At 34.1% G+C, this 14,469-nt stretch overlaps 1 protein-coding gene across 3 annotated transcripts in view; it reads right to left on the bottom strand.

Moving 5' to 3' along the window:
* The window catches only part of LOC135117428 (solute carrier family 7 member 14-like), a 169,206-nt gene that overhangs the window by 127,081 nt on the left and 27,656 nt on the right, over nt 1-14,469 (bottom strand). For all 3 annotated transcript variants that reach the window (XM_064036695.1, XM_064036705.1, XM_064036700.1), the window contains exon 3: nt 2,598-2,646. In XM_064036695.1, the coding sequence (XP_063892765.1) occupies nt 2,598-2,646 (49 nt within the window). The remainder of the gene's footprint in view (nt 1-2,597; nt 2,647-14,469) is intronic.

The following is a 14,469-nucleotide window of genomic DNA, read 5'->3' as shown; positions in this document are numbered from 1 at the left end:
GCATGTCTTAACTAACATTTGATCACTACTTAAGACTTTAAGTAGTGATTAGTTAAAACGTTGCTTAGAAGGTGATTAGAGATTTTTATAAGTAAGGGGGTAAGTGTTTAACTTATTTAATAAGTGTTGATTTTTCAGTATTCTTATGGGTTTCAAATTATATAAGTTGATTCTTTACAAAGGATCATTAAACTTCAAGTTTTCTTTTGGCAATACCCCGAACATATTTCAACAAAGCACTTACTAACAAGCTAGCTATTAACTCCAGCTACACTCATTATCAATCAATTAAAAGCGACAGTCACCAATTCGCTTGTTGACATCATTTACAAGTTAATTAAAGATATTACACATTACTAGATGATTCGGTTTGTATTCAAATCGCGAGTAAATTATTCAGAGGCACTCTGTATTCGAAGTACGAGAGTCAACAGTACAGAGAGATTAGATATAGTGTTTGACAGATGTTGTATATTTTATGTGTTACAATTAGCTAGTTCTAGTTTTACCTATGTTAGGTTGTTTCATAATTAAACATAGAAAGCTATATCTTGTCTGACTGACTAGTCACTAAACGTTATGTCACTAGCTATTATTTTATTCTTTAAACATTTCAATCATTATACTAACTCATTATACGACACAAAATAAGATTCTATGTACAGTTATAACTACATTGATAATATTTTAAATACGAGAGATTTTAAATCAAACTGGTATGGTTTGTTTTGTCAGTGTCGATACCAGTTTTTATGAATGTAGGGGATAAAACCAAGGATTTACTTCTACATGCATTAACATCTGACATTAACTTTTTAACTTTATTTATAAAGTTTCTAGGATAAAGTTATAAAATATAAGTACCAATCGACTTCATCTGCGCAGGTTTAGTATTTCGAACAATATGTTTACAAATTGTAGCCTATGTGTTATTCTGATGTATAAGCTATATTATTGTAAAGTTTCATTAAAATCCATTCAGTAGTTTTTGCGTGAAAGAGTAACAAACATCCATACATACAAACTTTCGCGTTTATAATATTAGTAGGATAAACCGAAACGTCTGCCAAACGAAATTCTACTCAAAAATATAACATGAAAATAAGAAAAGCAATGAAAAACATTTTTCCTCTCATAATTCAAGCAATAACTTAAGCTTTACGAGAAAATAAATTGTTTGCACATAACTTCATGTTGTGTGTGTTTGACAAGCAACAAAACTCAGCAAAAGAGGAAATTAATTGAAGAAAGGAAAAGGTTGCTGAACATAATATGCAGTTAATTATGTAATTATTATTTACTATCTGAGTAAACAGCGCCGCGAGCTGTTAATTAAAACATGGAAAAAATAAAATAGAAACTAGGTATCTACTGCAACTTTTTTTAATAAGCAAACTTTTTACCACAGAAACATTCGTATAAAAATTCGTCATACGTAGTAGAAATTCGTCACAGTTATAAGACTATCAAAAATTGGTCACACATACATTCGTCACTGAAATTCCATTATAGAATTCTTGAGTAGGACAGATTGTCTGTACGTCTGAACAAACGACTCGCGCTCAAGAGTTGGGAGGGGGAGAAAGGAGAAGGGGTAGACGCTCCGTCAAAACCAAATGCTATCTCACACATCTACAAGACGACATGAAAACTTCACACGAATTCGTATTTATTCGTACGAATAAGGCGATTCGCACACGACACCGCACACCGTTGCGGACGGATATTAACCGGATCTAAGCGGTTAAGCGTTTCCCGGTGAGAGATCTAACCGCTTCAACAGATAAAAAACCACAAGACTGCTCGTACGAGCGGTGTTTGTAAAGTTTGAGTAGAATATATAGAATTTACCTAGGTATAGTAATGTCGGAACACATTTTTTGGTTTGCTACCTTAAAGACTCCAAAACTACTGAACCGGTTTGAAAAATTCTTTCACTGTTAGATAGCTACACTCTTCCCAAATAATATTTTATCCAGGTGCTGGTAGTAGTTTCCATGGGACGTGGGTGAAACTGCGAGAAAACGGCTAGTATATCGTAAACGGTGCTGTGTGTGAGAACTTAAGTTGTAAAAGGAATTTGCTGTTCATTGGTTAAGCGATCACTCGATTGCATGTTCTCGTTTGTAGTTATCTATGTTTGTTTCTCAGTATCTTGCTGTCTGTGTTCTTACTCGATTAAGTTAGTACTGTGCCACTCAATCACTGCCCAGCGCTTTCATACTAGCGGGTTTTCCGCGGCAACTCTTGGTTCGTGAGGGCGGTGTTCCGCGTATAAGAGTGATAACGAACAATTGACAGCTGTGATGCTGGGAAGTTTGTTCTTCACCACTTCTTTTTTGAAAACGTAACTCTATGAAGTGGTGAAAAGGAGGCGTATAGGGGTGCTAGTTTTTTTTTTAGTTTTGACGTAAAAATGGGCTAAAAACTATCCTAGTACTTTCAATAAACGTTTTTGACTTTTTCAAAATAAAATGCTCGATAGGATTTCGCCTTGCGGAATTTGGTACTGTCATAGCTACTACCTACCCCCATAGTTGGGAAAGGGCTCAAGAGATGATGATGATGAATATGAGAAGTTGGTATAAATTACTTACTTGTACATTGCGGCGGTAGAGCGCTGGGGCCATGAGCTCACGTGGAAGCCTGTTGAACAAAAGAAAATCAATATTAGTTACCCAATTATACTGAATTAAAGTAAAGGACATAATCTAGTAGTGATGGTCTCCTGGGACATAGTCTAGTAGTAATGATTGTATAACATTCACAGTCCATCCTCATCCTCCGAGCCTTTTCCCAATCATGTTGGGGTCGGCTTCCAGTCTAACCGGATTCAGCTGAGTACCAGTGCTTTACAAGAAGCGACTGCCTATCTGACCTCCTCAACCCAGTTACCCGGGCAACCCGATACCCCTTGGTTAGACTGGTGTCAGACTTACTGGCTTCTGACTACCCGTAACGACTGCCAAGGATGTTCAATGACAGCCGGGACCTACAGTTTAACGTGCCATCCGAAACACAGTCAATGGTGTCTAAGATATACTTAGAAAGTACATACAAACTTAGAAAAGTTGCATTGGTACTTGCCTGACCTGGGATCGAACCCGCGCCCTCATACTTGAGAGGTTGGTCCTTTACCCACTAGGCCACCACGACTTTTTTACACACACACAACACATAACATTCACAGTAAATCAAAAAAATTACACTGGAAAAAATAATCCTTCCTTCGTCTATCTATTTCTCCACGTCATTTTTTTTGGCAAAAGTAATTACTAACTTCATCTATTTATCTCCCGGCGTGAACTTTTGTTAAAATTTTATTTTATATTTAATATTTATATTTTTTTGTACTTATGATTATCATATTTGCTTTTTTTGTAATCAAATAAATGATTATAAAAAAAACACCTTTAAGCCTCGCACACAAAATAAAACCGTAAACCAGCTCAACAACAGTCAAACCCGTCATTATCTTCTCACAGTTTTGAACTTCAATTGAGAGCCAATTGATCCTTACCCGACAATACAGAAGTAGTTCCGAAACCACGATATTTCTCAAACAGTCGTCAAGGTAAGAGAGCGCGCACACTACAAAGATTTAGTCGGCCGATAGTTAATTTGGGCTCATAACTCAGTATGAAGATGAATGGAAGTACACATGTAACGACTAACAGCCTTACTTATAAACGTGAATTAAATATAAGTAATACTTAAGGGCTGTTTAAGAAAATTCTTACTTATAAACGTTGCTTAAGCATGTCTTAATTCACATTTAATCAGTACTTAAGACTTTAAGTAGTGAATAGTTAAAATGTTTCTTAGAAGTTGATTAGAGATTTTATAAGTAAGGGGGTAAGTATCTTAGATAATATTGTAAAATATTTTTCTACCAAGGGCCGACTAAATACTCTGAAGTGTTCGCCCGCTCTTAATACGACCGTTTAATCAGTATCTCGCCTTACTGGTAATATTAGTAACTATAATACTATTGTTCTAGATAATAGGCTTGTTGGTTAATATGGACATTCAATCAATGTGCTTGATACAGCGAATTGACAGGCCCTTTGTGTTGCAATGTTGCATTGAGGGCCAATTGGGGACATGTACTTAAGATGAAGTATCATATAATATTAGGTATTATAAACAAGCGACCCGCCCGGCTTCGCACGGGATAATAGTATTTCCCTACTATTTTGTGGTTTTTATTTTACATATAAACCTTTCTCTTGAAACACTATATCTGATAAAAAAGCGCATGAAAATCGGTTGCGTGGTTTTAAAGATTTAAGTTTACAAAGGGACATAGGGATAGAAAAAGCGACTGTATATATACTACATATGTATGTAGTGATGCGAAAGAAACCCTATTCGTCTATGAGCATGATTGGTTTTCGAGCTACAGAACTGACTTAAATATTTGGTACACAAATATTCTAAATCTTGTAAAATATTTTATACTTTACGCAAGATAGTTGACTGTAATATTATAAACTAAGACTACTTCTTAACTAAGGCCTGAAACAATCAACCTCTCTTCGTAGTTTATTTTACTAATCAAGAAAGCAATTAAAATACAAAAAAGAACTAACAAAAAAACTGATCTGACGGCGGTTTTATTAAAAATGGCTGACCCGATTAGACCTCGTACTTTCCTACGGGGCAGTAAAAAACAAAAAACAACAATGTTTGATGTACTAGACCACACTACAGACAAAACAGTCGGCCGATAGTTAGCGCCAATGGTAGTTTCAAAGTTTTTAGTCGATTTGATACCGGCTAAATATTTGATCTTTATAAAGTACTAGCCGTTTTCCCACGGTTTCACCCGCGTCCCGTGAGAACTACTGCCCGTACCGGGATAAAATATAACCTATGTTACATGCAGATATGTAGCTTTAAATTGGTGAAAGATTTTTTTAAATAGGTGCTGAAGTTTTTGAGTTTATCCATTACAAACAAAATTTTCTTCTTTATAATATTAGTATAGATTAGTATAGTCGTACTGACATTTATCTCCACACCAATTAAAAAGCCCAAACGACTATCGGCCAACTAAAAGTTTGCAGTGTGTCAGAGCTCTTACGGGGCACTAAAAACAAATGCGACACGTTTTGCCGTATAAAAGTATTATTAAAACTTTAGTTTGATATATTCAGGAAAGTTTTTCCATGGATTGCTAGATGCATTCACGTTTTTTAAGCTGTATGGGAATTTGAAATTGATTTTTTAATCGTTTGTTGCGTTTTGTAGGTTTTCGAAAGGATTTGCTTTTGAAAAGGACGTGATGCGAATTCAGAAAGATAGACTTAACAAAGTGAATTATTGTGAGAATTGCCGATGCTATTTTGTAGCTTTTAATTTTAACTAGTTAATTATTAAGATTAAGTATTGCCATCCATTGCCATCCAACGTGGCAATGCTGCCAGCTTTTTGGGTACATTACCGAGTGACAGCGACGACGACCAATTTTTTTATGTTCTTTATTAGTTTTAAGCTGTAGTGTACCTATATATAATACTCGTTTAAGAAATGTATTCACGTGAACATATGTATATTATGAAAGAAGAAAATAAAACTTACTAATTATTGAGTAGTGAAAACTTCACGGATTTTTGTTCTATATCAAAGTACTAAATAAATAAAATAAATAAATTGTTTTTTGTCTCAAAATAGTTACCTACATAATTGTAGGTTGAGACAAGAGTTCTAAGCGTAGCTAATCTTGTACGAAAAATTTATACATTTTATCATTTTCTAACCTTAAAACTCAACAAAAATAAACACCAGATCAGTTAAAATTATTTTTCCTTATCTCTGAATGATTCCGTTTTTAGGTTCTCAAGGAAAATATGTTTTCAATTGTTTATCTTCGGTAACTTTCCCCCGGGAAATTAATCCTCACCATTCGGCAATTACCTACAGAAACAAGAAGAGTTTATAAGAACGAGTATTGTACGAATAAATTTAATGGACCTTCGTGTTTTGGGATATTGTTTTCAAAAATACTTTTTTTATTTTAATATTTAACTGTTTTTTTAGTTTGTAACTGTTATTTATAAGGAAAATATTGTTAATTTACATTTCATTGAATGTGGTTGATCTCGTACCTATGTACCTATATCCCTCACCGGGATAAAATGTGGTCTATGTCCTTTCTTATGATATAGACTGTGTACCAAATTCCATTTTATTCTGTTCGATAGTTTTGGCTTGAAAGCCGCACATACAGAGTAACTTTCGCATTTATGATATCAAGTAAGCTAGCATTGTTAAATGACAGATACAACGGTAACTCGTATTCTATATAGAAATAAACCTTAGTTATTTCATATGTAGCTTTAAATCTAACTACAACTCATACAAAGCCTTTTTCGAACACTTTAGTCACCAAAACTTTTTTTATAGTGTAGCCAAAAATAGGCTTTTACTAACACGCGTCGCTTAAACGCCATTTTTATCTATTCAAAGCCTAAACCAATACTTTTATGCCTGAAACTACATACACACTACAAACTTTTAGTCGGCCCATAGTTGGTTTGGGCTCGAAAATGAGTATTAAGATGGAATGGAATGGTAGTACGCACATTACAAAGATCAGGTATTTAGTCGGTACAGACTGACTGAAAACTTTGAATTAATAAAAATAATTGCCAACCGTGCCAGTCGGTCGACTGTTTAGTCTCCAGTGTGTGGATACACTAAACCAATATTGTCATGCCTGAAACTATAAATTGAATGACGCAAAATATTTCCACTTAGTCATACGAAAAATGTATTGTGAAAAAATCTGTATGGTATTTTTATCGCTTACAGGAAGCAGGCTTTTTGTTTGATTTTTATTGCTTTGATCATTTTGTGTTGATAAAATAGTATTTAATTTAAAATCATGCTAATATTTGCTGTTTGCATAAATAAATCATTTGTCCGGTTGTAAGCGATTGAAATGATGACGTTTCAATGCGTGCTTACGAAAAATCGTTTTCGTAATTGATAATTGAAGTTATTTGTCAAAACAAGGATCTTGAGGAAACCTGGACTATTAAGTCTGAAATCACCAACCCGCATTAAACAAGCGTGGTGATTAATGCTCAATCCTTCTCCGTGTGAGAGGAGGCCTGAACCCAGCAGTGGGACGATCAAAAGGCTGTAACCTAACCTCTCAGAACAAGCTATTTGCTGCAGTTCCAATCGCGTTCTAAGGGAAATACGTACCGTACCCGGATAAAATGTAGCCTCGATCTTTCTCAGGCTCTAGACTATTTTCGTACTCAAATTAACTAAAAGCTTTTATTTTGGCGTGAAGGATGGACATATGGTCAGATAGACAGAGGAACACCTTTAGAATTCACTTATATTTATGACTAGCTTCCGCCAGCGGCTTCGCCCGCGTAGACTTCAGTTATATTGCGTCTCCGAGAGAATTCTTCAAAAGTCCGGGATAAAAACTATCCTATGTTCTTTCTCAAGGTCAACTCTATCGCTGTACCAAATTTTATTAAAATCAGTTCAGTGGTTTGGACGTGAAAGCGAAACAGACAGACAGACAGAATTACTTTCACATTTATAATATTAGTAGGGTTATTCATAAATAGTCGATGATTTTTCTTTGTACAGAAAAATAATTAGAACCTCACACAAAAGAAACACATGTCATCTCACCAAAATAATACGATTTTTTCAAAATAAATGGAGGTGGTTACTATCAATACAACACAGACTTTAACGAGCAGTTTAATTATTTTTTACTTTGTTAGGTTTCATATTTCATATGCCAACTTGTCACATACAAAGGCAGCCATTAATATAAAGAAGTATTGTATGTCCCTTTGTAGTTGCATATCTGTAATTGGTTTTATCAAGTCTGTCTGGCTTTCGAGTGTCAGTATAATGACTGGCTTTTGTCTTTAAAATATGTATTGGAAACCTTTGAATTTTTTTTTCTTTTCTTGATTTCGGACAGATTTCAATAATCTTTTTATTTGTCGATTTAGTTACTAGATGGAATTTGACGTTACTTATAAAAGGCTAATGGGAAAATCCTATATCTATAGTAACCAAAACAAAAGATAGATAGATTTTTGAAACCCGCAGTTACAGCACACAGCAGATTAAACTGTTAGTCGATAGTTGGTCTGATAGATGATTGACAGTTAATTTTGCAGGAATTCGTGAATGTGGTCAAAGTTTTAGGTTGGTCTGATACGGGCTGACCATACGTTGAGAGTTTAATGTACAGTGTGGCTCTCTAAACTTATCAACATAAATCAACTAAATTATTATATGAAAAAAGTTTCGAAAGATTGTAATTAAGTGTAACCACTCCAAAATTGCAAATATTTGCAAGCAAAAGTGTTCTGAAAATAAACACTATACTTTTCCAGTTCTTAACCACATTTCCACCTGGATTTTAATACCCACATAATAATTAAAAACCCGCTATTGTTTGATGCCAGTTAAATGCACCTTTGGGTTAATTATGCACTAGCGCTGAGAAATAAAAAAGGCGAGTCGAGTTCTTGGTAAACGAGCAAAAGCATTTATTAAAGCAATAAATTATGAACTGTAATGCTGGGTTTTAAGGTTGAATATTAATTGGAAGGCTAGAAGGTGTTCTTTAAAATAAACATTAAAATGAATACTATAGTATAGTTACTCCATAGTTACGTTGATCGGTAAGATACTTCTTAAAGATCTTTTTTTTTGCATCAATTTTGACGTCCTGTTTAAGATGACACAAGAATATTTTAGGTATTTTTTTAAACTTAATAAAATGATTGCATTGATAAGTATAACGTATATGTAGTTTTAGACTCGGTAAATATGTATTTAAAATCATTTGGGAACATAAAACCGGGGCGTAACTATGAGAAAAGAAATAATATAAAAAAATATAAAAAGAAAAAAACATAAATTTAAGTCTATCTTTACACACAGTAATTGCGTTCAAAACTGTAGATAACTTAGGTTTCAAACCAATAAAAGTGATTATTAAAATTGCATTTTTCTACGTTGCAAGTTTTACACTTTATCTGACGTTAGATGGGCAAGCAAACTAGAACAATACACTTTACATTAAAAACCAACTTTGTAGGTGCGGTACCAGGTTATAACTATTATGGATTGCCTTTTAATTAACTGGGAATTTGATTACTTTTCATCACAATACTTCATATAGTTTTTGTAAAAAATGTTGAGGTTTTTATTACGTTTTAAAGTTCATTAAAAAAAATATTTGATTGAGAGGTGACTATAGCTTGACATACTTTCTAATAGACACCTAGTATTATGATATTTTATCCATCTCTTTTTAATTTGTTTGTATTTCATTCATTTATTGTATTATTAATTGTATATATATATATATCCATTATAATTAAAATAATGTAATGGTAAAATTTGTACAATGTTACAATGTTAGTAAAACATGAAGGTATTAATGAATGTATTTTGTTCTGTGTAAACACCACCTTTACAAACAAATTATTATCTACGTCTTAAATCATACCTGTATTTTGCAAGCTACGAAGTTACTACGCAGCTACGAAGCGTAGTACCTACGTAGCGTCGTAGCAAATTCCATCGAGATAATTCGAGAACGTTCTAAGCACTTTATAGTACATGAAATTATTCTGACTAAAATTAGATGTAGGTACTTGAGTTCGTACTCCGAAATTATTGATAAAGAGCCAAATTTTGCGGCTCAGCCATCGCTTCGGGCCAAATTGAATTCTTTAAGCAGAATTCTAATTTGTACGTGTTTTATGTACTAAAGATATTTTTCTTGTTCTATCAAATTCGATTTGTGTTGAATTTGAATAAAACGTGTTGCTAAGTTGTGGAGGTCAGATAGGTCACTTCATGTGAAGTACTTACTGGCTTTTTGCGCATAAAAATCTGGGAAATTACTAAGAGGATGATAAAAATACCACATTTTCGTTGAAATATTGTTGTATATAAATAAATCATGTTTTCTCTTTGATTTCGCATGTAAAACCGACGTCAATATGAAATGTCAAATGAATGTAATCCCCAGTCCAGAGAGTTACGGCTGTCATTATAAATCAATTAAAATCAATTTCGGTTTTATATCCAATTTGAGCCATAGGTATTGACAATTACTGAATGAAATATTATTTAAAACATAATTTTTTTTTATTAAAATGTTCTTTGAAACAAAGGATTACCACATTTTTTTTCCACTGTTCCACCTATGTCCTGGAGAAATACTTTCCATAACCAGTTTATCTATGTCCTTTCTCAATCTATAGACTACTTGTGTGCCAACATTAGTTCATAATGACTCCATAGTTTTGGCGTGAACTTCCGACCGAGTTACTGTCATAAAATTAAAAATCTCTACTTACATGCTTTTTTGAAGCAAAATAGTCGTGACTTGAGTTGAGAGCTCCCTTAAAATTTTTCACTAAAAACTTCGCCACTTACTACTTCCTATTTTAAATTCCAAACTGTCAACTTGAACGACTGAACATTTTATGAAACTTCACTCAATAACTCAATCAATTATTGATTTGACACGCGGTACAAAAAAGGAAACTTTTTTCCAACGTTTTTTTTCATACTTTTAGCTCGCGAAGGATGCCTGAAGCTAGGAAGATGACAGTAACTTCATTATATGCCAGTCTTGCAAGGCTCTCGTTACGGTAAAGTTTTATGTACGGGACTAGAGATGAAAAATAGGTGTTGCGCTGTTGAGAAATAGAATCAGCTATTTACGCTAGGAAAGGCGTTTGGCGTTATTGATTTTGTTCAAAAGGGTTTGAGGCATGAATTTAGATGAAGTATGTATGTGTGATTTTTGCTTTCGTAGGGGAAAAGGTGTAGGTAACTTAATCTTGTTGTAGTTTTTTTGACTTACAAATATATTTGGAGACAGTGGCATATTTATTTGTATGACGACTTTATCTAAAGAAATACATATTATAAAGACGAAAGATTTTATTATTTGCTCGTTTGTTTTTTTGCACTGTCCAAAACTACAGAGGCAATTATTTCGATATGACACAGGCTATATTGTATCGGCGCACAGAAAAAACTTCCCCAGAGACACAGGTAATTAGTGAAAAAAACACAACATGCAGTTCAGAATATTAAAGCACAAATTAATATGCAGTTCTCAGAATTTCAATTAAAAATATGACACATTTATTTTACGACCATATTTTCCATTTTGTCACTACACTAAAAAGCTTGCGACACTTTCGACTTTAAAATGTACTCTGAAACCGGCGCTGAAAGAACAATATTTTACAGACTTTGCGAGATTTTGCAAAGGCTTAACATATTCCGCTATTTCAACACAGCATCAATTTACTCTTAGTTGGGATAAGAGTATTCGCACACTGCAAACTTTTAGTCGGCCGATAGTTTGGTTGGGCTTATAAATCAGTATGAAGATGAATAGTAGTACGCACATTACAAAGATCAGGTATTTAGCCGGTATAAGACCGACTGAGAACTTTGATTGGAATCAAGATTACCCTTAAAGGCTCGAGCAGACCGGATGCGTATGCGTAACCACGTAGACGTGCGCGTCGTTACGCAAGCGGTGTGGCATGTCTCATACATTTCCATACATTACAACTCATGGTTATGCCGTAACTACGCGCGTGACTACGCTTACGTCTACGCATACGCATCCGGTCTGCTGGAGCCTTAAATAAAAATATCTCCAACACCCAACGGTTGAAGCGATTTTTTTTGTTGATTGTCGGCCGACTATTTAGTCTACAGTGTGTCGATACTCTTAGTTGGTATAAAGCGTAGGTTTAGCATCCCAGTTCGTGAATATTTTACTGATCTTGATAACCGAGAGCATGTATATTGTACAAGCTATTTCTCGTACAATCGAAGTACTATAGTGTTATAATGAATTTATAATGCTTTGATATCACCTGTTCAATATTGATGTATTTATCTATACTTTCATGATAATATTATAAAGTGGAAACACTTTTGTTTGTTTGTCCCGTACTTGGGTAAAATATGGCCTATGTCACACGGGGATAGAATACCACAACTGAAAGTATTTGTCAAATAAGTTCGGAGCTTTGAGGATGCAAACAAATAAAAAAAAAAATCATTTTATTACATTAATGTAGATTACAAAATTTTATAATATTATTTGTACTAAACATTTGAATCACTTTAAGGAAATTCTTGAGAAGTTCCAGATGGCATTACCACAAAACCGTGGAATCGAACCGACACTACAGACAGGCTTGTTACGGAACCGCTTATACTTAAACTAGCTGGTCCTGCGGTTTCACCCGCATCTTAACAACTGGATAAAAGTTGCAAATAGTATGTTTTTTTTTCAGGCTCTAGGCTGTGTAACATTGACGTTTAAATTCCTTCAGTAGCGTTAAAGCTAAACTATTGAACTTGACAGCCTTTTTATCGTCCCACTGCTGGGCATAGGCCTCCTCTCACACGGAAAAGGATTGAGCGTTAATCACCGCGCTTGCTTAATGCAACAGTGTATGATTTACTGTCAGATGCACAAAGCTCCATTAAAATTAAAGCTTCATTAAAACTATTGCTAACACTTCTTATCTTGTTGACAAAAAAGTCAGCAGTAGATTAAAAGAAGCTTTAACTTAAATGGAGCTTTGTGCAACTGTTAACTGTTGAAAAAAAGCTACTCATTTTGTTCTATAGACAATTTTACACAAAATTGATGTATTTTCTTTAACAATGATACAGCAGTTTTACAGTTTATGTTACATATAAGCGGCAATATTCTATTATCAGCAAGTTCTTTAATAAAACGTTCGGACGGCCAAGTTGTGACAGTTTTTAATTTGTTATATGAAAGGTAACGTTGTGAGAAAGTAATGGCTGCGCTGTATGGAACTTTTTCTATGAAAACATGTTTTTATTTTATGTAATTTAATCATTTTTTTTAAATTATAACCGGCTAAATACCAGATTTTTGTGATGTGCGTACTACCATTCATCTTCATACAAGTACTTAAGTACAAGTACAAGTTCTTAAGTTTACAGTGTGCGGGTACTCTAAGTTTCTACTAGAATTATTAATCTGTAAACATGAGTACATTTCATACACCGGTAGGTATGCTAATCTTACAATACTATACACAGCTAGCAATCATGTTTGGCCATTCTGGCTTACAAATGGTAGAATCCGCGGTACACAACTAGTTAACTAACATTGCGAAGACCTTTGTTATCCACAAAGGGCAGTGGGTGTTTGTTTGTTTGTCCATTTATTTATTATTCATGAATAACAGCTGCTGACGTTATGCCAAAGCATTGTACCATTGTACCAATAGTATGCAATTACATGGTAGGTACAATTTCCCACCGTCGAAGTAAAGTACCTATTATCATGAATTTATTATGATATGATATCACCTGTTTGATGTTAATCTATACTTTTATGTTAATTGATAAAGAAGAATTATTTTTGCTTGTTTGTTTGTCCCGTACTGGGATAAAATATAGCCCATGTTAGCCGGGGATAGTGTAGCTTGCTAACATTGAAAGATTTTAGCTGACAAGTGCTACTCGAGTGCACAGTAAGGTAGTGTATATATGTGCATATACTCATCAATTATATGTCAGTGTTTAAAATATATGTATGTATGTCTATCTATGTGAGTTTGAGCTCAAAAAAAAAGAATATAAAATCGTATTTAGCAAGTCAAAGCTAGCTAACAAATTCTACAGGTTTATAAGTGACAAAATATCAATACACAATTAAATTAATATTAATTTTACAAAATGCACGATGTAACAAAATATTTTGAACAAAGGTTAAAACTAATGAGAATTCGCTTGGCGGATAAATGAAACTTAATAAGTAGGTATCATAACCGAAATGAACAAACGGATCAACAAAATTTAAACTGCGTGTAATTAAAACAGAAATCTAAATATATAAAACTCAAAGGTGACTGACTGACTGACTGACATAGTGATCTATCAACGCACAGCTGAAACCACTGGACGGATCGGGCTGAAATTTGGCATGCAGGTAGATGTTATGACGTAGGCATCCGCTAAGAAAGGATTTTGATCAATTCTACCCCCAAGGGGATAAAATAGGGGATGAAAGTTTGTATGAAACTTTGTCAATTTTAAACCGATCGGACTGAGACTTTGCATGCATAAAGCTACTATGGCGTAGGCAACCCTTAAGAAAGGATTTTGATAAATTCCATCCCTAAGGGGGTAAAATAGGGGATGAAAGTTTGTATACATCTTCTTAGATTTGATGAAGAAGTCCTGATGACGAATCAGAATTTTATGATGACGTTCGCTTAAATACGATTTTGATTAATTCAACCCCCATTCAACCCCCACGGGTGATATAATAATGGAACGAACAAAATAATGTTTAGTTCTAAATGTTGAGAAGTTCTGCCTACCGCTATCGATTTAGCTGAAAACTGGCAGGGAGGTAGTTTATAGCCAGGAGAAGGA

Source organism: Helicoverpa armigera, chromosome 1 (assembly GCF_030705265.1).
Source record: "Helicoverpa armigera isolate CAAS_96S chromosome 1, ASM3070526v1, whole genome shotgun sequence".
Lineage (NCBI taxonomy): Eukaryota > Metazoa > Arthropoda > Insecta > Lepidoptera > Noctuidae > Helicoverpa > Helicoverpa armigera.
Note: the sequence above shows the minus strand (reverse complement) of the source record. Positions and strands in the feature narration are given on the sequence as shown.